Source organism: Mesoplodon densirostris, chromosome 5 (assembly GCF_025265405.1).
Source record: "Mesoplodon densirostris isolate mMesDen1 chromosome 5, mMesDen1 primary haplotype, whole genome shotgun sequence".
In the NCBI taxonomy this organism is placed as follows: Eukaryota; Metazoa; Chordata; class Mammalia; order Artiodactyla; family Ziphiidae; genus Mesoplodon; species Mesoplodon densirostris.
Window position 1 is genome coordinate 510,626 of NC_082665.1, and position 27,252 is coordinate 537,877.

A 27,252-nucleotide genomic window follows, 5' to 3' on the forward strand; every position below is an offset into this window, starting at 1 on the left:
AACATACGTGTTTCCTACGACCGCACACCTGGCCTTGCTGGGTCAACCGGGATGAAGGAAACACGTTCCTGAGTCCGGGAGAGTCCGGTGCTGGGAGAAGCCCGGCAAGGTCACCACTGGGGGGGCCTGCAGGAGTGGCGGTCACTGCTGAGGAGGGCCCGGGGGGAAAGCACCCCGAGGCATGCCAACCTGGGGAAGCTGAAGAGGTCCGAGCAGGCCCTGGGAGTGAGGGTGGGGCTGCTAGGGAGGCGGGTTCTGGGGTCCGGGTGCCGGAGTACAGTGGGGGCGTGGCGTGATACCGCAGCATAACACGACACGTCTATCTGGTTTTCTCCTGGTTCCTGGCACAGAGCTCGTGTGCTAACGAGGTGACCCGGGCGCCGGAGAGCTTCAGGATGGGGCTGGTCGCAGGAGAAGCCACAGCCCTGAGGAGAGGCTGGAACTCAGGCCCCACCCCCAACCTCAGGGAGGGGAGAGGGGCTGCAGGCTGAGCCAATCACCAGAGGCCGGCGATTTACTCAAGCCCTGCCACCCTAACAGAGCCCCCACAAAACCACCGGAAGATGGGGCTGGTGAACACATCTGGGGGGTGCACCCACCCCAGCTCCACGGGGACATAAGCTCCCAGATGTCACCCTATGGACGCCTCCATCTGGCTGTCCATCTGTGTCCCTTGTAAGAAACCAGTGTCTCCCTGAGTTCTGTGGGCCATTCTAGCTCATCACTGAACCAGAGGCGGGGGCCGTGGGAACCCCTGACTTCTGGTGGTGTTGGACAGTGGGTCCCCTGGTCTAGAGTGGGGGGCGGTCTTGGGGGCCGGAGCCCTCCGCTTGTGGGGGCTGCACTGGCTCCTGGCACTTAGTGGCAAGTGTTGTGAGGAAACGTCCTTTGACCAGCTGTGCCTGGCACCCTGGCGGGTCCGCTGGCGGAGGTCCCCTCAGCAAGACGTTGAGGACACGAAGCAAGAGGCACTGCACGTGCTCAGTGGCCTGCGGACCTGGCGCGGCACCTCCAGGGCGTCACGGCCTTGGGAGCTGAATCTAGAACACGCCCAGGAGAGTAAAGGGCTGGGGATGCCGGCCCCACCCAGCGCAGGAGCCCTGCTCTGGCAATGCTGGGTTTGCAGGAAGCTCTGGGACTGACAGCACACGCCCGGGCGGGGTGGGCAGGAACGACCAGCAGAACGAAACGGACAGAGGCCGCGCAGCCGGCAGGCGGCACGGCTGCCGACGGACCGTGGGGCGGCCTTCTCTCAGACTCAGGTCAGAAGGACACTTGCTCGTATCCTGTACTAAAATTCAAGGCATGTTTTCAACCATATATAAAAACACCCCAGAATTAATAAGAAAAAAGAAAAACTAGTTGAAAATGGGCAATAAGACCTGACCAGTCGCCCTTCTCGTGGAGGGGATGCCGATGGAGAGGGTCACTGGTGACAAGACAAACGCAGGATGGCCACAGTGCACATGTGGACACCATCCAAGCGGAGGGTCAGGGCACACGCAGGTTGCTCGGTACCTGACACCAGGTAGCAGGACCTGGGGGCCACTACTACGGCTGCTGGCAGGGACAAACCATCCAGCCCTGGGGAAACGCTCACAGGCGTCAGCCTATAGAGCTGGACCTCCCACCTCCAGCTCCCAGCAGTTCTGCTCAGGCCCGTACCCAGGAGAAAACCTGCCTGTGTTCCGGACGTGACCAGAGGTTCTGGAGGGTCAGCTGTAATGGCAGCTGCAAAACTCCAAATACTCGCTGATAGGACCAGTGGGTCTCAGGACCCCTTCAGTCCCTTAAAAAGGCCTGGGGAGAGCTTTGTGGGATTACCTTTGGTCTTTGCCATGTTAGACTTTAAACCGAGAACGAGCTTAACTGACGACAAACAGGTCACGTGGCCGATGATTCAAGAACGTGACAGGGTCCGTGCCCCCGAGAGCCAGGGAAAGTCCCGGCTCAGGACACAAATCCAGTGGGAAACACGTTTTCATGTTTCTGAAAACGATTTATGGGAGACACCAAATTCTTAGGATCATAGTACTTGGGGTTTCAGGGTCTCCGAGAGGCCGTGTTTTCTCGCCGTGACCAGTTCAGAGCTCCTTGCAGGGTCTGTGGCGCTGTGGTCGGTGCTCGGAGGCCCCGGGCTGGCTCGGCGCCCGCCCCTTCCAGAGCTGCTCCTGCCCGTGATGCCCGAAGCTTGTGCACAGCTCTGGATGAAGCTCTGGGGTAAACTCCTGGGTTTATTTTCATATTCACACGGCAGGACATACGGACAGGAGGGAGGCTTTCCTACAGGAGGGTGGGACGTGGCAGTCGGAGCTCTGCCACGCCGGGGCCACGGCAAAGGACTCGAGCACAGTCTGTGAGCAACTGCCTGACCGGGACCGATGGGTAGGGGTGGGTGATGGCAGGAGGCGTGCTGAGGGTGCCCTGCGGGGGGCAGGCCTGGCCCTGCGGCCACCTCGAGGGTCAGCCTTGTCCCTCACCTTGCAGAGGCACCAAGCAAAGGCTCCAGGCCCCAGCGCTCCTGAGAACTGGATGGGACCGAATCCAGCAGGATTCCAACGGGAAGTGGGGGCAGGCCCACCTGGGCTGCTTGATTTGTCCTGAAGGGATGCAGACGTGGGAGATGCCGCTTTGTCAAAGGCAGAGCCCCAGGGAGGAGGCGGCCGACACGCCCCACCTCTGCATCCTGAGCACTTGCAACTATTTTATTTACAACGCTGCAAATAACACACCTACTGTGTCCTGAACCAAGAAATGAGTGGAAATTTCTCTCGGTTTTTTTTTTTTTTGCGGTACGCGGGCCTCTCACTGTTGTGGCCTCTCCCGTTGCGGAGCACAGGCTCCGGACGCGCAGGCTCAGCGGCCACGGCTCACGGGCCCAGCCGCTCCACGGCATGCGGGATCTTCCCGGACGGGGCACGAACCCGCGTCCCCTGCATCGGCAGGCGGACTCTCAACCACTGCGCCACCAGGGAAGCCCTCCTCTCGTGTTTTAAGAGGCAAGTTCCACTTGTGGAATTCAGCGCCTGCTACGGCTGGCACTTGTGCAGCCCCACAGGACAGCAGTGGCCAGCAGGGACCTCGGCGTGGGGAGCTCTGGTCCCTGGGGCCCGGGGGGGTATCCACTCTCTCTCCACATGGCGGCACTTCGGTCAGAAGAGGCCCCTGCTCAGGGGCTGAAGCCTGGTCCCTGTGTGCCTGCTCAGCTCCTCGAGAACCTGCTTCTCCTTCTGGTACATCTGAAAGAAAGGGGCGGAAACAGCTCCAGATTGGCCCAGAGGCCTGGCCTCCTCGGGCCCTGGCGTTCCCTCCCCGAGGCCTGGGGCCTCCCACACAGCCCAAGGCAGGCGGCGGTCCCAGTGCACAGGGAGCACCGATGTGCTGCCCGGTGGCGTGTGAACCCCGCAGGGGGCTGGGGCGGTGGTCTCATGCATGAAGAGGAGCGCCTGCCTGGGTCGCAGGAGAAGGGGCCAGACTGGGTGGCCTGGCCCTGAAAGCACTGCAGCGGGTGTGTGAGGACGGCCCCCCAGGGAAAGGGCAGGCTGGTGGGAAGCGCGCTGGAGGCTTTCCTGAGATGCTGCCGGCGTGTGGGAAGCAGTGGGGCTGAGCAGGGGAGCCAGGCGGCCCTGTGGGGCGGGGGGCGGCGGGGCGGAGGCAATGCGGAGCCAGGGTGTGGCCGGTGTGGACCCAGCAGCCTAGGAAGGCCGGGGAGACGCCCATTGCCTGGAGACTACCTCGTTAAGGAAAAAATGCTTTTCTTCTAGGCTGTTCAGGGAACCCGTCTGATTACGAATATAATTCGAGTTAATAAAACACAATATGGTGCATTTACTAACACAGACCTTCACAGACAGAGTAAACACTGGCAGCCTTCCAGGAAACAAACTGCCACAGAACTTTACCTAACAGGTCGGGATCAGACACCTGCACGCTCTCAATCCTGTTTCCATTGACAAATACCATCACAATGTCTCTTGTAAAGGTTTTTTAACTTTCAGCCATTTGAATTTTATAGAATTTGTGGAATGTAGTGTCTCTCCTCAGGCCTTTCTTTCAACAGTGAATAAACAATGCAGTTAACAGCATTTAGAGAGTCCAGTATTTAAGACAAACCCTGCCTTTTTATAAAGCAGGCATGATAAGTTCCTTATCTCACTGCGTTTCTCCATTTGGTTTTCATACTTGACTGCAAGGGGCAGGTGGTGCAGCCCCGGCTCCTGGGGCCTCGGGCTGCAATGCCCCCTGTGTGTGTGCTGGGGACAGGGGATGGCTCCTACCTTCTGCCACTCGGCCTCCGTGCTGTGTGTGAAGCCCAGCAGGTGACAGAGCCCGTGGGTGGCAGTCACCTGTCAGAACAATTAAGAAGCTGCCTCAGGGGGTGGTCAGGACCAAGCCATGAGCCAGGGAGGAGGGGTAGGAAGTCAGGGAGAGCTCCGTGGATGCCCGGTGGGAGGTTAGGAAGCTTCCTCTGGGCCCAGGCAAGGCTGTGGGCAGGTGGTGAGGTCACAGGGCTGGGGTTTGGGGAGCAGCAGTAGGCCTGGCCCGTGGCAGGATGTGAAGATCAGGATCTCCTCTGGGGTGGGGTGGGGTGGGCTGGGGAGGGGGCAGATGGGTGGGTAGCTGTGGAGACATGGAGGACCAGGGCAGGGGGAGGGGGAAGGTGCCCCGGGCTGTTAGCTGGGCACCAGCTGGGAGGACGGTGGCTTGGCCTGGCCCTGTGCCGGGGGATGAGGGCCCTAGGAGTGTGGGCTGGCCCTCTGCTGGGGGTAAGAGAATCCTCAGGAGGTGTGGGGGAGTGGAAGAGGTCCACAACTGCCCCCCAGCCCAGAGCCCCCAGGGGTGCACAGCTGCTGGCCACAGAGATCCCAGAGCAGAGACCTGTGCTGACTAGTCCTGTCTATGCTGCGGTTGCCCCAGCTCCCAGGGAGAAAGCACACCCTCCTCCTGGCAGCACCCTGATGCCTGAGCACAGGGCGTCTCGCTGCGAAGCTCTACGCTCTGCTTCAAGCCTCGGAAGCACTAGGCTCCCCAAAGATGATAATTCAGGGTGTGGCTGTTCGGCCAAAGGAAAACACCTCAACTGAATCCACAGGAACGTTGAAACACGACTCAATCACGCACCACTTTTCACAACACTCCCACCACCCTTCGTGGCATCAAGCTGAGGAGACAGATCTGAAGGTCCTGGAGGCCAGAATCCTGCCTGCTTTGGGCAGTTCAGGAAGAAGCTCACGCAGCAGGTCCGAGCTGGCCAAACACAGCCTGCTGATCTCCAGACGTAAAGCTAAGAATAAGGCCACTTTGGGGGCTCCCCCTCCTCAGTTATACACATACATGCTCCCTGTCCTCTCCCCTCACCCAATGGTGCCATGGGGCACACAGACCCCATGGCCCAGGCTCTCCTCTCTGAGGGATGGTGAGAGGGTGCTGCCCCTGTCTGGGGGTCTCCCCCAGTAACCTCTGTCCTACACGAGGACGATGGTGTGTATGCCCGTGTCGTCTCCACCTCTTCTCACGGCCTGGATGGAGGACATCAGCCTTTGCTTTGCCAATCAGGATCTGTCATTTCAGCACTTACAGTCAGGATGTCATAGTAATCTTCATTTTCTCTGCAGTGCTGGAAGATATACTCCACTCCCAGGAAAATATCTCCTAAATTATAGTCATCTGGAAAATCAGGCTGGGGAATTTCGCCTGCTTTCAGATTCTGAAAATGAGGAAACACACATTTGGAGAACACGACCTCAGAACACTAACCGACCACAGGCCTACAGATTTCACCCCGAAAGACCCTGTGTCACTAGTCCCAAGGCAGACAAGTTGGGAACCGTGGCAGAGACACTACACACGACTGACTGAAGACGGTCCCACGCTGTCAAGTGAACCTTCCATTTCTTTCATCCTTCCTAAGGCACAACCACCCCGCTCCCTAACTTCTATGGAGCTAAATCACCACATCGATACAAGCTCACGTTTCTGTGTTTTCCAGTTGTCGTTTTGTCCTAAACAAATAATCTTTCTCATTTTCCCACATAAAGACCAGTCCATTCAGTTGAGGCCTGTTCACACTAAGCCAGTCACCTATGGCTTGATATTTAGGGTGTTAATATTTTTACTTCCTATCAGGGAAAATGATAAGTGGATACTTTAATATATTTTTATATTACACATTGAACATTTTATTTTCTTTCCACTGCTTTCCTTAGGTATGACACTAGTGGATTAAACAGTAATCAAGATTTACTTCAAAAAACCATAATTCAGAAAGAGTCACGTACCACAATGTGCACTGCAGCCCTATTTACAATAGCCCGGAGATGGAAACAACCTAAGTGTCCATCATCGGATGAATGGATAAAGAAGACGTGGCTCATATGTACAATGGAATATTACTCAGCCATAAAAAGAAATGAAATTGAGCTATTTGTAGTGAGGTGGATGGACCTAGAGTCTGTCCTACAGAGTGAAGGAAGTCACAAAGAGAAAGACAAATACCGTATGCTGACACATATATGTGGAATTTAAGAAAAAAATGTTATGAAGAACCTAGGGTTAAGACAGGAATAAAGACACAGACCTACTAGAGAATGGACTTGAGGATATGGGGAGGGGGAAGGGTAAGCTGTGACAAAGTGAGAGAGAGGCATGGACATGTATACACTACCAAACGTAAGGTAGATAGATAGTGGGAAGCAGCCGCAGAGCACAGGGAGATCAGCTCCGTGCTTTGTGACCGCCTAGAGGGGTGGGATAGGGAGGGTGGGAGGGAGGGAGACGCAAGAGGGAAGAGATATGGGAACATATGTGCATGTACAACTGATTCACTTTGTTATAAAGCAGAAACTAACACACCATTGTAAAGCAATTATACTCCAATAAAGATGTAAAAAAAAAAAAAAGATTTACTTCAAGTAAACTGTCAGATTGCCTTCCGAAAGGGCTGCCTTAATTTATGCTGTTACGAACAGTGTGGGGAGCCTCGGATCGATCATTCACATGACATAGGTAGTGACCTGACAGATATCGCGTATTTGTTTAACAGATTCACCCAATTCTGTCCTTTTATTCTCAGAGTTATTTAAAAGTTTTCAATCGATACATATGCATTATTGAGTCACACTTAAAACTGCAGAAGCACTTTCTCTTTAATTCACTGATACAGAACGTGGGGTCGGGGGGCAATCACCTCCCCTCCTCCAGCGATAGGATCTGATCAATAAGGGATGGTCACACGGTACTCTCTCCTTTTGTGTGTATTTGAAAATTTTCAAAGTAAAACTTAAAATCATGTCTGTGGTATAATTAACAGGGATTTACAGAGGAAGGCAGGCCAGACAGGAACAGGAAAACAGCTTTTACCTCGTGAAATGGAAAGGAAAGCACATCTGTTGGGGTATCTTTGTCTCTGTAGATTCTATTAATCTGCTGAATCTTTCTGTTGTCGACACAGACGACCCCCAGGTCGAACCTCTGCACCCCCAGGGCTCCCCGCACCGCCTGCACCTTCTCGCGGAGCCGCGCCCGCCTCAGGGGCACCGCCCGCTGCAGGTTCCTCACAACCAAGCTCATCGCGGCCGGAGCCACCGCGCCCTGTAAAAGGCAGACAACTCAGAAAGCCATCCTAAGTTCTGTAGAAACACCCGCGCGCACACCCTCAATTCATCTCGCTTGGTGGAGTTCGTTGAAAAACGTCATGGAATGTCCCTTTCACCATAAGGAAAGCGTAACACGGAAAGACGTGAACACGCCGTGGAGTCAGGCGCGCGAGACAGACGTCAACAGCCACTAGGAAACCGGGGCGGCGGGGAGGAAGGGCCCAACGGTGAAGGGGTGCACAGTGGGGGCGGGGCGGGGCAGGGGGCGCCCCGTGGGCTCCGGACCGCCCGCGGGGAACGCTCGCCGCCCCTCTTTGGGGAGAGGAACTTACCGGCCGGAAGCCGGCGGGCCCACCGGAAGCTCCGCCGCCGCCGCCGCCGGCCAGAAAGCGGAACCCGAGCGCGTCGGGGCCCAGGCGCGGGACAGACCGGAGGTGGGGCCGCGTAGCTTTCTGCTCGCTGCGGGCAGTTGGACGGTGAGTCTCTGGCTGTCGCGGTCCTTGGGTGCGGCTCCAGCCCGGCGCCAAGGGGCCTTGGGACGGTGGGTGGCGGTGTCCCTGAGCCGGACGTTGATCGCGGCGCGGGGCCCTGGCGGGCGGAGGTCTCCCCCTTTCCCGCCGCCGCGCCCGTGTCGCTAACGGAGGGGGGGCCAGGGGCGCAGGGCCAGGGGCGCCGGGAGGACATTGGGGGCGCGGGGAGGAATACAGCGGGTGCGGGGCCACGCACCTCGCCACCCGAGGTTTGGAATGCGCTGTACCGGTGCCCCTGTCCCTCGGCGGTCTGGGGTGGGGCAGCGTCTCTGCGTGAGCACTCTTGTTGTTCAAGCCAGCTCCTGGGGGTAATCGCCCGCGTGTAAAAACGCCAATTATTTCTTTGTCTGGAAAGAGTATTTGGTGCTCTGGTTACTGGGAGAAAAATTAGACGGGAGGAAACACTGAAACACTAATGTTTTAACAGTGTTGCCTTCTAATTCTCTGGCTGTCGAGACTGAAAGACGTCAGAAACCTCCTGTCTTTCAGTTGAAAAGAGTAACGGCATGTATTTTCATATTGTTATTTGAGGTTTTACCGTGAATTGACCGATTCAGTAAAATGTTTTGAATGTTTGTTTTTAGTTTTAGACGATCATGCTTTAAAGCTCCGTAACAAAGTAATTTATTGGTACCAACTTCTACCCCGTACTCAAAACCAAACCAAACCAAACCAAAACAACCCCACCAGTTGGCTCTCAGAAAATAAGAATACTTAGCCCTTTGCTTTACCTGACATGTGATGAAAAATTCTTTTCTTAGTCTTCCAGCACTACATAGCTGTGATGGGCTGAATTTTTGTCTTTCAGCTTATTGTGAAGATGAGGGGGAGCTCCCTAGCTGGACAGATCGTTTGAGGAAGGGGACTCCTTTTCTGCGCGGAGTATTTATTACCTTCCAATAATTGGATCAGAAGATGAATCCAGCTAATCCTTTCAGTGGGCAGCAGCCTAGTGCTTTTCCACCGTCTTCCAGTAGTTCCATAGGGACGTTTCAAGCCAAGCCACCATTTCGGTTTGGTCAGCCCTCTCTTTTTGGACAAAACAATACATTACCCGGGCAGAGCTCAGGATTTTCACAGGTGTCCAGCTTTCCAGCACCTTCTGGACAAAGTCCTTCTTCTTCAGTGCAAACAGTAGGATTCTCCCACACCTCAAATGTTGGACTCTTTTCTGGACTTGAACACATTCCGGCCTTTGTAGCTACCTCTGGGTCTTCAAGTTCATCGGTGCCTGGAAACCCAGGATTTAGTTTTAAATCACCCAACCTTGGAGCATTCCCAAGTACTTCTACTTTTGGACCAGAGACTGGAGAAATATCAAGCTCTGGTTTTGGGAAAACAGAATTTAGCTTTAAACCTCTGGAAAATTCAGTGTTCAGACCCATATTGGGGGCTGAATCCGAGCCAGTGAAAACTCAGAACCAAATTACTTCCGGATTTTTTACATTTTCCCACCCAGTCAGTAGTGGACATGGGGGACTGGCCCCATTTTGTTTTTCTCAGGTGACAAGTAGTTCAGCCACCAATTCAAATTTTACCTTTTCAAAACCAGGTAATAATAATTCATCATCATCTGCCTTTACTTCTGCTTTGTCAAGTCAAAATGTGGAGGAAGAGAAGAAAGGCCCCAAATCACTATTTGGAAGTTCTAACAGTGGCTTTACTAGCTTCCCCATAGCTTCTTCAGGGTCCTTGGGTGAACCCTTCCCAGTTAGCAAAACAGGTGTCAGACAAGGATGCGAAGAAGCTGTTTCCCAAATGGAGCCACTTCCCAGCCTCATGAAAGGACTGAAAAGGAAGGAGGACCAGGATCGGTCCCCACGGAGGCACGGTCATGATGCAGCAGAAGATTTGGACCCTCTGTTGCGGGGCGATCATCCTCCAGAAAAACGACCCGTCCGCTTGAATCGACCCCGGGGAGGCACTTTGTTCGGTCGGACAATACAGGATGTCTTCAAAAGCAATAAAGAAGTAGGGCGCCTGGGCAACAAGGAATCTAAAAAGGAATCTGGCTGTGCGGAGTCTGGGGAAAATGACCACTTGGCCGTCCCAGGAGGCAGTCAGTCTGTCCTGGCACCTTCCCGGCTTCCAGGTGTGAATAAAGAGGAAGAAACTGAAAGTAGAGATAAAAAAGAAGGTGCGCTCTAAAAATGTACAAAGTACAGTAAATTCTGCTGGCAAGTTCTTGGTAAATTTCCCTGGGTGTTAGTTTGAATTTCATAGTAACCCCCCCGTAAACGTTAGGGATCCTAACATACCATAGGATCTCAGAGCAGGTCTTACATCCATGAAGATTTCCTTTGCTCTTACCTGGGTGGTGCCTCCTATTGATTGAAAACATTGCATCTGATACATTTCTGTGCCCGTTCTCTGATCCCCTAGATTCTCTAAGAGGAACTCCTGGCCGTCAGAGTAAAAGAAGTGAGAGCACAGACAGTCTTGGGGGCTTGTCACCTGCTGAAGTCACGGCGATCCAGTGCAAGAACATCCCTGACTATCTCAATGACAGAACCACTCTGGAGAACCACTTTGGCAAAATTGCTAAAGTGCAGCGCATCTATACCAGGCGCAGCAAAAAGCTTGCAGTGGTGTATTTTTTTGATCATGTGAGTACTCTGACAAAGTGAGAGTGAACTTTGTCACTTTAAAACTTGTTTTTTAAAATCTATCAGTTATTTGCTTGCTAGAATTTAGAAAAGTAATGTCTTAACTTAGAGAGACTGGAATAGCACTATTTATTTCATAAATTAGAGTCATTTGTGAAAAGCTTGCAATCCTCACTGAATGCAGCGTTCAGAAATGATGGGTGAATGATTCCCGTGAGGTCAAAGATTTCTCTAAAGCACATGGGAGTGTCCCTGTAGCCACATAGCACTTTTTCAAACTTGAGTTTTCTTGTTTTGTTTTTGATTTTGTTTTATGTGGTTATAGTACATCATCACTGTAAACATTCAGAACGATAGAGAACAGGTAAAATCTTCTTGTAATCCCATCCTCCAGAGAGAACTGCTCTTAATCGTTTATCTACCTTGACTTTAAATTTGTGTATATGCACGTGTACGCATAACACATTGGTTGTAGGGTGTACACTTACATGAGCTGCTCACAGTATGTAGCTTTATATATTTTGTTATTTTTTCTGAATATCCTTGTGGGGAAAAATTACGTTCTATAAAAAATTGGAAAGCATGTTTTCATACTTTTTTCAATGATAGAAGTATTACCTGTCAACATAGGGAAAACCCCAGAAAGTCCCATGGCAGGAGGCACGAAATCACCCGTAGTTCTCTATCCTCTAAGATATCAACTGTGAAGACTATGGTAGATGTCTTTGTAATTATATAGTCACCTCGTTTTTACACAAATGGGATCACAACCACATACACCGTTTGGTAACCTCTTCATGTGGTAATCTTTTTTTTTTTTTTTTTCCCTGCGGCACACGGGTCTCTCACTGCCGTGGCCTCTCCCAGTGCAGAGCACAGGCCCTTGACGCACAGGCCCAGCGGCCACGGCCCACGGGCCCAGCCGCTCCGCGGCACGCGGGATCCTCCCGGACCGGGGCACGAACCCGCGTCCCCTGCATCGGCAGGCGGACTCCCAACCACTGTGCCACCAGGGAAGCCCCATGTGGTAATCTTTAGTAGCTTCTGAAAGCCATGAACAGTGTAGATGGGAATGGGGTTGTTAAGTGCTACATAGCATTCTATCCAGTTTACCAACTTGGCTAACTTTCTGTTTGTGGACATTTTTGTGCATATATTTCTGAATATATCCTTTGTTTAAATTGTTTAAAGAGTGGAAGTTCTGTGCCAAGAAAATGTGCAGTTTTAGGGGTTTTGCCATTTATTCCCTTCTGTTGATTTTTTTTATTCACAGTGTTATACAGCCTTTACGTTATCCAGTTCCAGAACTTTTTCATCCTCTGAAACAGAAACTCTGTAACCATTAAGCAGTAACTCCCCATTCCTTCCTTCCCCCAGCCCCTGGTGACCTCTCATCTACTTTCTAGCTCTATGAATTTGCCTGTTCTAGATACTTCAGATAAGTGGAATCATGCAATATTTGTCCTTTTGTGTCTGGCTTATTTCAGCTAGCATAATGGCTTCAAGGTTCATTCATGTGGTTGTATTTCATTCTTTTATTCCATTGTATGGGTGTTACCACATTTTGTTTATCTATTCATCTGTCCACGGACGTGGGTTGTTTCCACCTTTTGTGTATTGCGAATAATGCCTCCATGAATATTGTGTGCAAATATCTCTTCAAGACTGTGCTTTCAGTTCTGTTGGGTATAATACTTAGGAGTGGAATTGCTGGGTCATACAGCAATTCTCATTGCTTTAAGTTATTTTCTAGCTATTGCAATGTGCTTTTTCTTCCAGCTGATCCCTAAAAAAATACATAAAAAATAAAATATATAAATACATTGTCATTGTAAGCACTTCATGGATAATGGAAAGTTGAGGTCCTTCATCACCCCCTTCTCTCCCATTAGAGCAAGCACCATTATCTAGCGTGGTGAGTGTTTTCCTAACATTTTCATAGGTACGTCTACAGGTATACTAACATATAGTTGGTTTTGTGTATGTATATTTTATGATAAATTATACCCCGTGTGTGTCATTCTGCAGCTTCCTTTTGGGTTTAAGTGACTTGGCAGTCTTTCTGTTCCCGTACAGTAAGTCAGCTGGTGAGACTCATGTCACCAAATGCCAGTAAGGCCAAGTTTATGGGTTCTATCACGGTAAAGTGATTAATTTCGAAAAGGAGAAGGGCAAATACATGCTTGTGAGACAGGCAAGGTAGGTGAGGGCTGTGGCTGCCGGGGCTGAAGGCAGATGGTGTGGTCAGAACATGTGGCTGGCAGAGGTGTATAGAATTCTGCTAATTGCGTTTGAGAGCTTCATTTCCTTTGGCCTCCTGATGTCCTCGTACTTTGTGTTGTGGACTGTTTTCCAGGCATCTGCAGCCCTGGCTAGGAAGAAGGGGAAAGGTTTGCATAAGGATATGGCCATCTTCTGGCACAAGAAAAAAACAAGTGAGTTTTCAGTTGATGTTTGCACAGACTCTGCTGCTTTGTGTGCAAGGCCTTCGAGCTTTGAGTGGGGTGGGGGTGGGGTGGGGCTGCCTTGTAATATTTCCTTGGGTTCCTTTGTAACATCCTGTCACAATTACAATATTACTTTTTCAAGAAAAAGTAAAGTCCAGTGTCGAGTGACTTGTGTATCATAAACTCTGTCCTGACTCTTGTGTCCTCAGGTCCCAACAAGAAACCCTTTTCCCTCAAGGAGAAGCAGCCAGGTGACAGTGAAGCTGGCCCGGGCGCCGAGGACACACCCTTTCAGCACCCCTCGCTTGGCAAGCCCTTGGTCAGGGCTGCAGCCGGCAGCCTGAGTAAAAGGTGCGGCTGGTCCTTCCGAACGCCTCTGTTTTACAGGGCAAGTGGGTTCTGTGACTTCTCCTCTCACGAAACAGGAGGGATTTCATAGCCATCATGGCAGCATGAAAGGGAAGTGGGTGATATGCTGACACCTGAGTAGGGGCTGGAGGGTGGGAAGAGGGCCTGCGGCAGGGGAAGACGGAGGCAGCCCTGAAGAGGCCCGGGCGCCTCCCCTCCCTCAGCCCCACGGCCCACGCAGGTGCTGTCGTCAGCCGTCTGATGTATACGTGTCCAGGCGACCACTGACTGGCTGTAAACCACGTGTTCCTAATAATCGCTTCTAGCAGTTGTTACAACCGTGCAGCCGTGTGCACAGCTCTCAGGCCAGGTGTGGCACTCGGTGTGCACTTCAGAGACCTCCCCGTGTGTGTGGAGTCTCTGTTCCCGAAGGCTCCTCCCTCCCCTTGGCTCGCGGCCTCAGCCTCCCGTGTGACCTCACCTTCCTTTCACATCAGGCCTGCTTCTGTTCAATCCTCCTTCACATATTTTGGTCAGTGTATAGTTTTCCTCACGTTTTGCAGTCAACAGTTGAGTTGCGGATTTGCCTTTGTTTTCTCCTTTCCTTACATCTTCTTTGACATTCAAGTTCATGGAATGTTGAAAGCCAGCTAGAACGTGGGGAAGCTGACAGAGAACGCCCGGTTCTTCTTAGTACATCCTTCTACCGAGGGGGAGCTGTGTATGAAGACGTGTAGGCGTGGTGTTTCCTCATGGCGTCAAAACGTTCTTTTATTCCACTCTCAGTTTCATTTCTTGAGATAGAAGTCTACAGATCATTCATTTCAGCTGTTTAAACGGGCGCCTCTCACTTGAAGACGACGAATTATGCGCAGCATGAGTAATGCCTGCACGGTCATCGCCCGTGTCGTCAAGCCCGCCTCTCTTCAGCGCTGGGCTTCCCAGCTGTAGAGGAGCAGGGTATCCCGGAGGATAAGGGAAGCGTTCGGATGTGGACATGACCCGAATGCCTGATGGACACACAGCTCTTAGCATGTCATCTTCCTTGCAGCTCTCCAGTGAAGAAGCCGAGTCTTCTGAAGCCCCCTCAGTTTGAGGGAGACCCGTTCGACGAGGGCTCCGAGGGCTCCGAGGGTCTTGGGCTGTGTGTGTCGTCTCTCAGTGCCCTGATAGGTACTGTGGCTGAGACATCCGAGGAGAAGTACCGCCTGCTTGACCAGAGGGACAGAGTCATGCGGCAAGGTACAGGGCTGCGTCTTGGCTGAGGCGGTCTTCTCGGGAGCCATGAGGGAAGGGGTGACCTCCGTCTGCGGGCTCCACTGCCGTTGAGTCTGCACGTATGATCTCTGTTGCTTTCTAGTCTCCTGAGGCAGTGAATGTAGACATGGAGATAGTGCAGATGTGTTTGTAACGTAATTTTATTTTCGGAAGAAAGCCAACAAACCATTGATCCACGCTAGATTAAATAATTTGAAAGGGCAGTTTTTAGACATTGAGAAAGCACACATTAAAAAAATAAAAACTTCCTATTTAACAGAAATCACCACAAATAAAAGATGTCAATCCAGGGGAAAAATCTGTAGCTCATCACAGACAAAGGGCTGATTTCCCAGGTACAGAAAGTCCTGTAGAGTCAGTACGAAAAAGACCAAATCCAGTAGAAAAACGAGTAAGGTCTGGGAGGTTCAGAAAAGGAAGTGTCAAGAGCTCTTGGGACTTCCCTGGCGGTCCAGTGGTTAGGACTCGCTGCTTTCACTGCCGAGGGCCTGGGATCAATCCCTGGTCGGGGAACTAAGATCCCACAAGCTGCTCGGTGTGGCTGAAAAAAAAAAGAGTTGGCTCTTAAACATGGAAAATAGAAATGGGAAGATGCAGATGCTCTTGGCCCGTCACACAGCATCGAGAGATTGAGAGATGCAAACCACACCCGCTAGGGCGGCATCTCCCCATCGGGCCCCAGCGCTGCATCCTTGGGCAGGGTGCTCCCGGGGAGACAAGTTGGCAGTGTCTTCAGGCTTGGGGACACTCACGCCTTTGACCCAGAATTCCACTTCCAGGAGTGCATCCCACAAACTACCCCACGTGTGTGCGATTCACTCACAAGGTTGTTTATGGTGACAGAGATTGGAAACTGTCCATACAGTGGGATTCTAAATAGCCTGAAAGAAGACTGGAGTTTCTTTATGGAAAAATGATCAGTATTTATTGTGAAGTGGAAAAAGCAAGGCGTGGGAAATGTTTACCAGTTGTGTACAGAAAAGGGGGAAGTGTGTGTGTGTGTCCGTATATACGTAAGCGTACTTGCTTACGTGTGTGTAAAAGTCATGGAGGTGAGAAAGGATCGCTCATGCTGATGGTCAGGACAGGGGAGCAAGGCAGGGGGGCGTCCCATCTTGGACATTGTTACACCTTTGGAATGTTGACCCACGCGAATGTATTTAAAACCTACTCAAAAAGCAAGTATCCTATTAACACTAAGCAATATGTGCAGTGACCGAAAATACAACAGCACATGTACCTTTCTTTGCAAAGTTTTTTCAAAAGTAAGTGTAACCTGTAGGGTTTTCCTCTGTGGAGAAGCTGTAATGGAACAATCACAGTGTCTGCTTAACACGGTAATAAAACCTGCCATCATACATTATGTCATTGACATGCGATTTTTATATTGCAAAAAAAAATTATTACTAGATATTGGAATTTTAAAAAATAAAAATAAGAGGGCTTCCCTGATGGCGCAGTGGTTGAGAGTCCGCCTGCCGATGCAGGGGACACGGGTTTGTGCCCCGGTCCGGGAGGATCCCACGTGCTGCGGAGCGGCTGGGCCCGTGAGCCATGGCCGCTGAGCCTGCACGTCCGGAGCCTGTGCTCCGCAGCGGGAGAGGCCACAACAGTGAGAGGCCCGCGTACCGCAAAAAAAATAAAAATAAAAATACAATAAATAAAAATAAGATGTGAATGTTTTAAATTTTAGGTTGTTGCATTCCATTTCATTTAAAAGATATTTTTGTTAACTATTTAATTCTGTGGGTCATCATAGTGGTTTATTTAGGTCAGGACCCAGGTAACTTCCATTATGTGATTCCTGTTATACTAAAAACATGATGAAATACTGAGAGTTTTAGAATACTGGCAAATTTTGAATATTTTCATTTAACAAATGGATCCTTTTAACAAAATTACTGCAGCATGATTGTGTGTCATTGAGGTCATTATAGGAGCCATAAACACCCACGTGTGCGCCCCCCCCCCCCCCCGCCCCAAAGAGTGCCCTGAAGGTCTGTGATTGTTGGGAGACCCATCTGGAAAGGGGAGAAACCCTGGAGGGTCTTCATGGGCCTTGATGGCCTGTCACCTGGTGTGGTAGGCTGTGCTTTCCTTTCTCTAAGGCCCAGTGTTTTTAAAATTTCTTTCTTTTCCTTTGTAGTTTGATGTTTATTTTTATTTCTCCTTTTATCATTATGAAAGTACACTTCTCTGACTTCCTAGTAACTGTGTGGTGCATTTTTACTTTTTACTTGATGCCTTCAGCTCGGGTGAAAAGGACCGACTTGGACAAAGCGAGGGCGTTTGTTGGGACGTGCCCGGATATGTGTCCCGAGAAGGAGCGATACATGCGGGAGACCCGGAGCCAGCTGAGTGTGTTTGAAGTGGTCCCAGGCACTGACCAGGTAGAGCGCCACGCCCCCAGGGTGCTCGCCAAGCTGCTGTCCGTACTAATCACTGGGGTGGAGGGGTGTGTGCAGGGGAGGGAAGGCTGCACTGGTCCTTTCTGTCCATATTTGGTCTGGTGTTTACTTTTCTAGAGGGTAGTGGGGATGTGCTATGAACAGTCATGTTCCATTGTCTGCATTGTGAGGTGTGTAGGAAGCAGTCTTGCATAAGGTGACTGGACCATAGTTCCCTAAAGAAATAGACACAGGGCTTCCCTGGTGGCGCAGTGGTTGAGAGTCTGCCTGCCGATGCAGGGGACATGGGTTCGTGCCCCGGTCCAGGAAGATCCCACATGCCACGGAGCAGCTGGGCCCGTGAGCCACGGCCGCTGAGCCTGCGCGCCCGGAGCCTGTGCTCCGCAACGGGAGAGGCCACAACGGTGAGAGGCCCGCGTACCGCAAAAAAAAAAAAAAAAAAGAAATAGACACAGATTTGTTTCATAAATTAAATTTTCCCATTTTTTCTTTTCACAGTTTTATTCCTGTCCTTTTTTATGTTTATATTTTGTGCATTTGAGATGATGCTGTAGCTATGATTTTGTATGAATCTTTTTCACTTAAAATTTTATCAGGAGCATTTTCTTTTGTTATGGTAAAGTCTTTATAAGCATTCAAAATTTTGAATGTAGGCGTATTATTTGATTATGTAGCTCTGTCCAAACTCCCCATTTTGCAGCCATTCGGCTGTTTCTGATTGTTCAGTGTTATGAAGAATTCTGTTGGGCATGCCGTGTGTAACGCCTCTAAGGTATTCAGCTTCCTTCCTTCCGATGGAGCCTGCGCGTGAAGTGCTGTATCAGGCGTGTGACCTTTCTTAAGGTTCCTGAATATGTGTCCGTGCACGATCCCAGTTGTTTCCCCAGAAATCGGCACCGTGTTAGGTCCTTCTGCTCTCTGTTAAGTCTGCTTGCGGGCGTCTGCTCCTTCCCTGGCGGTGGTTCCCCACAGCTGCCTCCGCGTGACTCAGGGTCCCCAGCGAGGCAGCGGTTGTCAAGGCAGAGGCCCAGTGCTCCTGCCCCAGGAGACGGTGATGACAGCTCCCAGCCGGTGCCCAGGGCCTGGGCTTATGGGCGTCTCGGCTCCACCCTCAGCCGCACCTCTCCAGCCTCTTCTTGCAGGTGGAAGATGCAGCTCCAGACTCTTGAGGGCCTTCCCCAGGCCCTGCTGCTCCCCTGCCCCACCTCGCCCTCCTCCCTGCCGGCTCCATTGCTGGTCCGTGTAGACCTAATCTGGTGTTTGAGCGTGGCTGAGACCTTTTAGAATCTTCAACGTCCTTTACCTGTCACACCTCTGTGCTTGGGGCCAAGCAGATGTGTCTTCACTAAATTCCTCTGTGTGTTGATGTGATAGCCTCTGATCTTCACTTCTTGTCATGTTTGCCAAAACCAAGTTTCTCTATTTTGTCTTTGAATTTTACTTGTTACCTTCAAAGAGAAATTCTACGTTTTAAAATTGTATTCTGTAGTATCGACCTTATTTAAGCATGTGTGTGTGTGATTTTCCCCATTTTTGGGCACAGCAGCTGGGAGGCTGGGCTAGCACCTGCCACCCAGCCGCTCGTCTCTATTCCCTGCCCTCAGGTGGACCACGCGGCAGCCGTGAAGGAATACAGCCGCTCCTCAGCAGACCAGGAGGAGCCCCTGCCGCATGAGCTGCGTCCCTCGGCGGTGCTCAGCAGGACCATGGACTACCTGGTGACCCAGATCATGGACCAGAAGGAGGGCAGCCTGCGGGACTGGTACGACTTCGTGTGGAACCGCATGCGGGGCATACGGAAGGTATCAGCCACTTGTGAAGCCCAGAGTGAAAGTGAGAGTTCTTGTCGTTTTACTCAGTTATATTTCATCCGTAACAAAAAATACACTGTTACTCAAAATCATTGCAAAGTCCTGTTAAAATGTACTTCATGGGCTTCGTTTCAAATTGAAATCTGAAAAATTCAGGTAATAAGCGTGATTTTTCTAATAGCTGACTCTTATGTACGGGAATGTGTTAATGAGATCTCTGTGTATACGAGAAACGTGTGTAAGGTGTGTGTGCGTGTGTGCGTACGGCGCGTGTGCACGTGTAATTTTCCGCCTCGCTCGTGTCCAGGACATCACGCAGCAGCACCTGTGTGACCCAGTGACGGTGTCTCTGATTGAGAAGTGCACCCGCTTTCACATCCACTGCGCCCACTTCATGTGTGAGGAGCCCATGTCCTCCTTTGACGCCAAGATCAACGATGAGAACACGACCAAGTGCCTCCAGAGCCTGAAGGAGATGTACCAGGACCTGAGGAGCAAGGGCGTGCTCTGCGCCAGCGAGGCGGAGTTCCAGGGCTACAACGTGCTGCTCAGCCTCAACAAGGGGGACATCCTAAGGTGAACTTCCCAGGGCAGAAGCCAGCCTGAGCCATAGGGAAAGGCAGGCTTTAACCAGGAAGAGGGCACTTAGGGTTAGCGGTGCTGGGAGCACTGAGTTTTCTGTGGTGTCGAACGCCGGGACATTAGTGAGGAAGCTGGGCTCGGCTGTGCAGCCCCTGGAGCTGAGGCACTGGGAGCAGAGGGCTGGGGATGCCTGCTGGCGCCAGTGCATCCAGAGCGGGCCCCGGGCCCTTTCTGAGGACGGGTTCTCCTTGTCAGTGGGAGAGCACGAGGAAGGAATCTGCTGTTTGCGCAGAGGAGGCGAGTGAACTAGGACAGGAAAGCTCAGGGTCCCCTATCAGAGCTGCCAGCGTGTTTCCTCGTATGCGTGTGCACACAGACCTCGTCCAAGGTCTAAGTCACAGGAGAGGAAAAAATCGTGTGAAACAAATGCTAAGGGTGGGATATTAAGAATGAATCTTAAACCTTGCCCTGATCTATCTGTAGACATTAATATGAGAAATATGTTAGGGTCCACTAGCCTTCCATTCCTGTCGTTGGTAAACTGGATTCCAAGTTTCCCTTATTTATGCTGAAACTCTTTTTCAGCTTGCAGAATATGTAGGTGTGTGATTGATTTTAAATTAAGCCTTGGAGATAAACTAGTTAGGGAAAATGGCTGTGTGGTCTTTTTGTATATAATAGGCATTTGTCCCCTATCTTGAGTAATTCTTGAATAATAAATAATTTTTTTTTTCGGCCACACTGCACGGCTTGTGGGATCTTAGTTCCCCGACCAGGGATGGAACCCGGGCCCCTCAGCAGAGAGAGCATGGACTCCTAACCACTGGACCATCAGGGAAGTCCCCACATCAGTTTATTTATAAACAAAACAAAGTTAAACTTTCTTAGACGTCATCTTCAAACACAGCTGGCAGTCAGTTGGCATTAAAGTAACTCTTTGATAATCAATTCTTAAATTATTGCTTCAATTTGTTTATTATTCCTCTTTTTTAAAAAATTAATTAATTTATTTATTTTTGGCTGTGTTGGGTCTTTGTTGCTGCGCGTGGGCTTTCTCTAGTTGCGGTGAGCGGGGGCTACTCTTTGTTGTGGTGCGCGGGCTTCTCATTGTGGTGGCTTCTCTTGTTGCGGAGCACAGGCTCTAGGCGTGCGGGCTTTGGTAGTTGTGGCGTGCGGGCTCAGTAGTTTGGCTCACAGGCTCTAGAGCGCAGGCTCAATAGTTGTGGCGCACGGGCTTAGTTGCTCCGCGGCATGTGGGATCTTCCTGGACCACGGCTCGAACCCGTGTCCCCTGCGTTGGCAGGTGGATTCTTAACCACTGTGGCACCAGGGAAGTCCCTCATCATCTTTTTAAAGAAAATCTTTGCTACCGATCCAGCCCAAGAGTGGTGGCTTTGACATTGGTAAACCATGAACATATTGGCACATGTGACCATATCAAGACCTTCTTTTTCAGTATAGTTGAAATCTGTTTTATTGCCAGATCTATTTTCATGGAAATTTTGTCTAATTAAAGATCAAATTCTAACCCCTTTCATCTCCTTTAATTAACAGAGAAGTGCAGCAGTTCCATCCTGCCGTTAGAAACTCCTCTGAAGTGAAATTTGCTGTTCAGGCTTTTGCTGCGTTGAACAGTAATAATTTTGTGCGATTTTTCAAACTGGTCCAATCAGCCTCTTATCTGAATGCTTGTCTTCTGCACTGTTACTTTAATCAGGTGAGTACTGACACTGTACTTGCAGAATGGATGAAAGCTGGTTGCTACTTGTGACATTTAAGAGCTTCTTTATGACAGGAGCATCTCAGCGGGTCCTGGGCTAAGTCTTGTGCAGCAGCCCCTGAGGGGATACTGCTGTTACCTGTTTATGGGGTTGGCACAGTTGATGACCGATGGAAAGGCTGTGCAGTGGGCAATACTGTTCTTCTGGTTCAGATGAGAGAGATCTCTTCAGAATGATAACTTGCGTTCAGAAGTATCATCTTCCATGGAAACAAAGAAGCCAAAAAGCAAACTGCATGCACATTCCCCTAACCTAGAACTTATTAGTGTTATCAGTCTTCATTTTTGGAGTGAGCTTGATGTTGCTAAATTCATTTCGGTAAATATCTAAAGTGCCTGCTCTTTGTTGCACTGGGATTACAAAGATGGGGCAAGAGCAGTCTCTTACCTCAGGATTAGCATAGAGTGTGAACTCCTGGTCTCAGATTTCCAGAGTCAGGTCTTCCCCTTCTGAAGCACTTGGGGACGATAACAGAGCAGCCTGCACGCCCACCTCACAGAGCACGCCCCTGTGCTGTCCCGCAGCTGCTGGCGGGCGGGGTGGTGGTGGGGGAACGCCGCCGGGAGAATGCCGCCTGGAGTCCTTGCTGGGAGCCCCTGGCGTCTGCTGGGTGGGGAGGAGCTTGCCTGGGAGATCTCAGGAACCTGCCTGGCTGGTTTTGTGACTCCAGGTCATTTTTCTTTTTTGGTCACAAGTCCTCCTGTAAACAGCAACTAAACCCACCATCATCCCAGGCAAAGTCTTCTGCAAGTTTGCTCATTGTTAGATCTGACAGTTTCCAAGAGAACTGAAATTCTGGAACAAATGAAAAGATTTCTAACAACGTGCAGCTTGGGGAACTTTGTGCGGTTGATAAATACCAGTGATAGTCGACCATTTGTACCCATTTTAATAATTTTAAACTCAAAAGAAATCTAAGTGTTTTTCTTTAGAACGACAAAGTGTTTCACTAACAGTGGCCCACAGTGGCCCATTGTCTCCTGGACCTCATCTCCTCTCCTGCCTTCCCTGGCTCCACCCCAGCCCCCCCAGCCCCCAGCAGGCGCCTGCCTCAGGGCCTTTGCGCTTGCTGTTCTCCCGGCTCTTCCTTCTGCTCACAGAGTGTACAGAGCTCCCCTCCTCCCAACGCCGGGCTGGGCTGCCCTTCTCGGCAGAGTGCTCCCTGTCCTCCTCCTCAGCTGTTCTTTCTGTCACACCATCACCGTGAAACGCACTGTGCGTTTTGTACGTTCCTTCTGTTCAGTGTTGGTGTCTCCTGCCACGTCCGCTACATGAGGACAGGGGTCTTGTCTGTTCACTGTTGGACACTCAGCATGGACGTGCATGCCAGCCTTGAAGTAACACTAGATCCGGGTTGAAGTGCTTAAAGCCCACTGAAGAGGAGGAGCAGGGCCACCGGGGTCCTGGGATCAAACTAACCTGCCAGTGCCTTCATGGTTCCCTCTGTCCACGTGTTTAAAATGCTCAGTGTGATGCTGTGAAGCAACGTTCTCTCTGACTTTTACTCAGTTTCATGTCACACACTTTCCGTGGCATTCCATCATCTCTGCAGTAATCTTTAGCAGCTGTACAGCTTTCTGTTGAGTGGAGGATGCACAGTGTACTCTCCCTGCCCTGCTGGTGGGTGGCTGGTTTTCTAGTTTTTTTTATAAATAAAGCCTCCATGGCCCAGCCTTTTCCGTATATGAAACCGTTTGCTTTGCATCATTTCTGGGCATTCTGCTGAGCAGACGGCCCGATGAGCGCTAAGCTTGGGAACCGGGGTGCTTTCCAGAGGGACTGAGCCATCTGCGGTCATGGAGTGCCTGACCCTCTGCGACTCAGTGGCTTGGCTTCTCTCAGATCCGCAAGGACGCGCTCCGAGCGCTCAACGTGGCATACACGGCGAGCACTCAGCGCTCCACCACCTTTCCCCTGGATGGCGTGGTGCGCATGCTGCTCTTCAGAGACGGAGAGGAGGCCACAGACTTTCTCAGCTGCCACGGCCTCACTGTCTCCGACGGGTAAGCACCGAGGCCCGAACCGCCGGGCCTCTCTCCTTTTCTCCCTTTTAACTCTGGGAAGGCTGGGAAGTGCCAGGAGAAGGCATGTTCCACGGCCTGGGGTGCAGGGGAGCAGGCGAGGCTCAGAACCGCGGGGATGTCCCCAGGTCACTCGCTGTTCGCCAGCAGGTTAGGGTTCAGACTCTTCCTGACTTTTCCCAAGTTACTCAGGAAGCTGATGGTCGAGCTTGGGGCCTTCCTTGTTCTGTCCCTGAAGATGGGCTCTCTGGCCAGGCCAGGGCGTCTCCTCTGCTGCAGCCAGAGTTTTGAGAACGTGGTGGGACTTGTGGACCCTCTCCCAGAAAATGGCTCCATAACCTGTAGCCTGTCGTGTCCGGATCCGGGGTTTCCCTGAACCCATCCTCCTCTGGCTCCTCAGCCCCGGCCCCGTCTGCTGCCTGCAGACCTGCCCTCACGGGATGAGCTGGGAGCATGTAGGGGAGCGTTGCTGCACCTGGGGCTGCTAACAGTGAGGCCAGGCGGCTCCCGTGTCACAAGGAAACACTGGCAGTGGGGGATGCCGTGGGCTGGGCCTTGGGCTGGGCCTTTGCTGCCTCCCCTCATTTCCACGTGGCCTTCTGGCGACACAGTGACTGCAGGGCACTGAGGAGGTGAAGGGTGGCCTCTCGCCTGTGTAACGCCTCTCCGTGGGTTCTCTGTGGTCTGGGTAGCTGTGTCGAGCTGAACCGGTCCTCGTTCCTGGAACCAGAGGGTTTATCCAAGGCCAGGAAGTCGGTGTTTATTACCAGGAAGCTGACGGTGTCCGTTGGGGAGATCGTGAATGGAGGGCCATTACCCCCTGTCCTCCGTCACGCCCCCGTGTGCAGCTTCAACTCCCAGAACAAGTACGTCGGGGACAGCCTTGCTGCGGAGCTGCCCGCGGGCGCCCAGAGACCCGGCTTGGACGTGGCAGGTGGGTGAGGCTGCGGCCTCAGGGGGGCGCCAGCTCTGCTCCCCACTAGGAGGCCTCATCCTGGGGCCCGGCGACACCAGCTCGGTGCTGCCTGAACGGCCCCCTGGCGCCACAGTGCTTTGTTCCCACGGGTGAAGCGCACACGGTCCCCCGGCTCGTGGCTCAGGAGGCGCCCTGTGGTGGTCTGCCTGGGGAGGGTGGCCAGGGCTTGTCCTCGGTGCCCACGTTTGCCTGTTCCTTCCAGGTGTAGGGAGAGGAGAGGAGTGCAGTACGGAGGGGGACGAGGCCCCCCCGGCTCTCCTCCTGCAGCCCCTGCCCACCCCTGTGCCAGCTTCTCCTCCACACCTCCCGGCACTGCCCTTGAGCATGGCACCCAGCCTCTTCCAGCCCCCCGTGCAGCCCCCCGTGCAGCTGGAGCCCCTTCCCCCGAAGTCTGCGCCTGTGTACTCGGACGAGGTAAGGAACCTTCCTGTCAGGGCTCTGAGGGCCCGTCGTGGGCAACATCCAGCTGCCTCTGATGTCCAGTCTGACCACTGTCTGTGTCCCTGGGGTGTCCCTGGGGTCAGCATGCCTCTGACAGGTGGCCCCGGGGCCGAGCAGGGCCTACCCGCCACACAGGCCGTGTGACTTGATCTCGCCACCCTGTTGCTTGGGCAGGCACTGGGCACCACCCCACTGGGGGATCAAGGAGGCCTGAGGTAGGGAGTGAGGAAGGGCCACAGAAGCTGGGGCCGTGTGACGTTGGGGTGCGGCACTGTGGCCGTCTGAATGGCCGTCGTCGAGCAGACAGCAGGCTTGTCCTGGCATGTCCAGAAGGCTCCTCTCTGGTTATTAGCAGGAACCCTTTCCAGGAGCGCACAGCCGACCCCCGTGTAAGGTCATTAGATGCCTTCAAACAGCTTCCAGTGATGAGGTTTTGGAGGGATTTCTGAGCTGGGCGGACGGTCCATGATGTCTCTGTGGTTCCGTGAAGACCTTCAGTACCTTAGGCCATGAAGGCAGATTGCTTGGTGATAAGCTGGGTCTGGATCTAGGCGGCGTTTCCCCAGCCAGTGCTCCTGACCCCCGTCTGCCCTCTGCTTAGGACCTGGCGCAGGTGGTGGATGAGCTCATCCAGGAGGTTCTTCAGAGGGACTGCGAGGAAGTTGGCGCCGCTGGGGCGGCCTTCGCAGCCACAGCCCTGGGGTAAGTGCGGTGCCTCTCCTGCTCTGAGGCTGTCTGCACTCCCTCCAGACGCTTCCTTTCATAAAGCTGCTCTCAGTCTTCAACAAGAGATCACAGCTACCCCTTTGTACAGGCTTCAGTGTCGGTCCTGCTCGCTGGTGGGTATAGTCTCTCACGTTCCTGACCTGTGTTTGTCGTTTGCAGGTAGTTTCTATGTGTGTATGATTTTTGAGTAGCATTAGGTTTATTAAAGTTGTAAATTAGAAACCTGTTTTTCTTTCAACTTTAAATGTGATCAAAAATCTAGTAATAAAAAAAATCTAGTAATAATTAGTTCATTCTCTGTTAAAAAATAAAAACACTCACTTTACTTGATCTTGGATTAAGTCACATTTCATAAATTTGATAGATTAAATTCCCTTAAACATTTTATACCGTTTACATTTAACACCATGATGAAATTTCCTTAGACATTTCAAACTACACTTTTAAATTTTATAAAGCTGATTTTGTGGAACACTTTAAGCATCTAGTCTTTTTTTTTTTTTTTTGGCGGTACGCGGGCCTCTCACTGTTGTGGCCTCTCCCGTTGTGGAGCACAGGCTCCGGACGCGCAGGCTCAGCGGCCATGGCTCACGGGCCCAGCCGCTCCGCGGCATGTGGGATCTTCCCGGTCTGGGGCATGAACCCGTGTCCCCTGCATCGGCAGGTGGACTCTCAACCACTGCGCCACCAGGGAAGCCCTATATGTCTGTTTTTATGGTAGTACCATATTGTTTTGATTTTATTACTATAACTTCGTAGTAAGTTGTAAGTTTTGAAATCACAAAGTGCGAGTCCTTCAGCTTTGTTTCAGCTTTGTTTCTCTTTGAAGGCTGTTTCCCTATTTGGAGACCCTTTAAATTTCATAAGAATTTTAGGATGGGTTTTTCTACTTCTGCAAAAAGTTATGTTGGGATTTTGATGGTGGTTCCAATGAATCTGTAGATTACTTTGGGTAGTACTGGCATCTTAACACTATGAAGTCTTCCAGTCCATGAACATGGGTGTCTTTCCTTTTGTTTATGTCTTCCTTAATTTTTTTCAGCAACGTTTTATAATTTTTATTGTACAAGTCTTTTGTTTCTTTGGTTAAATTTGTTCCTAATTATATTATTCTTTTTGTCGCTATTGTAGACGGAATTGTTTCCTCAATTCCACTTTCAGAATGTTCATTGCTCGTGAATAGAAATGCCGTTGAGTTTTGAGTGTTGATCCTTATATTCCAATCTTGTTGAACTTTTTTTTATTGTAATAGCTTTTGAGTGGATCCCTTAAGATTTTCTACATACAAGATCCTGTCATCTGTGAATACACATAGTTTTCTTCTTCCTTTCCAGTTTGGATGTTTTTATTTTTCTTGTCTAATTGCTCTGGCTATAACTTTCAATACAGTGTTGAATAGAAATGGCAGATAGGGCACTCTTGTCTTGTTACTGTCTTAGAGGGAAAGCTTTCTATCTTTCACGACTGAATATGATGTTAGCTGTGGGTGTTTCATATGCGGTCTTTATCATTTTGAGAAAGTTCCCTTCTCTTCCTAATTTATTGAGTGTTTTTATCATGAAATGGTATTGAATTTGTCATATGCTGTCTCTGCATTAATTGAGATGATATTGTGGGTTTTCTCCCCTTCAGTTTATTAATGTGGTTGTATTACATTGATTTTCATTTGTTGCATTCCAGGAATAAATCTCTCTTGGTAGTG

The 27,252-nt window shown here is 51.1% G+C and overlaps 2 protein-coding genes across 9 annotated transcripts in view; one reads left to right on the plus strand and one right to left on the minus strand.

The window, feature by feature from the left end:
• Window positions 1-2,216: 2,216 nt before the first annotated feature.
• YBEY (ybeY metalloendoribonuclease) lies at window positions 2,217-8,029 on the minus strand. 7 transcript variants are annotated; one of them, XM_060100323.1, is made up of 5 exons: window positions 7,928-8,029; window positions 7,360-7,590; window positions 5,579-5,707; window positions 4,278-4,346; window positions 2,217-3,239 (listed from the first exon to the last, which is right to left on the minus strand). In XM_060100323.1, exons 2-5 carry the CDS (start codon window positions 7,567-7,569, stop codon window positions 3,153-3,155), a joined length of 495 nt encoding a protein of 164 aa, XP_059956306.1. In that variant the 5' UTR covers window positions 7,570-7,590; window positions 7,928-8,029; the 3' UTR covers window positions 2,217-3,152. The 7 variants fall into 7 exon arrangements, 3 of the variants coding, with proteins under 3 accessions (XP_059956306.1, XP_059956307.1, XP_059956308.1); XM_060100324.1 differs by lacking the exons at window positions 4,278-4,346; window positions 7,928-8,029 and having other exon boundaries at window positions 7,360-7,918; XR_009532675.1 differs by lacking the exons at window positions 4,278-4,346; window positions 7,928-8,029 and having other exon boundaries at window positions 3,204-3,239; window positions 5,359-5,707; window positions 7,360-7,918.
• MCM3AP (minichromosome maintenance complex component 3 associated protein) overlaps window positions 7,842-27,252 on the plus strand; it is a 41,665-nt gene continuing 22,254 nt past the window's right edge. Inside the window, exons 1-14 of one of the 2 annotated variants that reach the window (XM_060100315.1) lie at window positions 7,842-8,071; window positions 8,934-10,217; window positions 10,508-10,731; window positions 13,088-13,166; window positions 13,388-13,529; window positions 14,578-14,768; window positions 17,055-17,194; window positions 18,817-19,014; window positions 19,331-19,599; window positions 21,160-21,322; window positions 23,229-23,389; window positions 24,100-24,341; window positions 24,586-24,797; window positions 25,426-25,526. In XM_060100315.1, coding sequence (XP_059956298.1) covers window positions 9,041-10,217; window positions 10,508-10,731; window positions 13,088-13,166; window positions 13,388-13,529; window positions 14,578-14,768; window positions 17,055-17,194; window positions 18,817-19,014; window positions 19,331-19,599; window positions 21,160-21,322; window positions 23,229-23,389; window positions 24,100-24,341; window positions 24,586-24,797; window positions 25,426-25,526 — 3,299 coding nt within the window. In that variant the 5' untranslated portion in view covers window positions 7,842-8,071; window positions 8,934-9,040. Of the gene's footprint in view, window positions 8,072-8,933; window positions 10,263-10,507; window positions 10,732-13,087; window positions 13,167-13,387; window positions 13,530-14,577; window positions 14,769-17,054; window positions 17,195-18,816; window positions 19,015-19,330; window positions 19,600-21,159; window positions 21,323-23,228; window positions 23,390-24,099; window positions 24,342-24,585; window positions 24,798-25,425; window positions 25,527-27,252 lie in introns of both variants that reach the window. The other variant, XM_060100314.1, reaches the window with a different exon arrangement.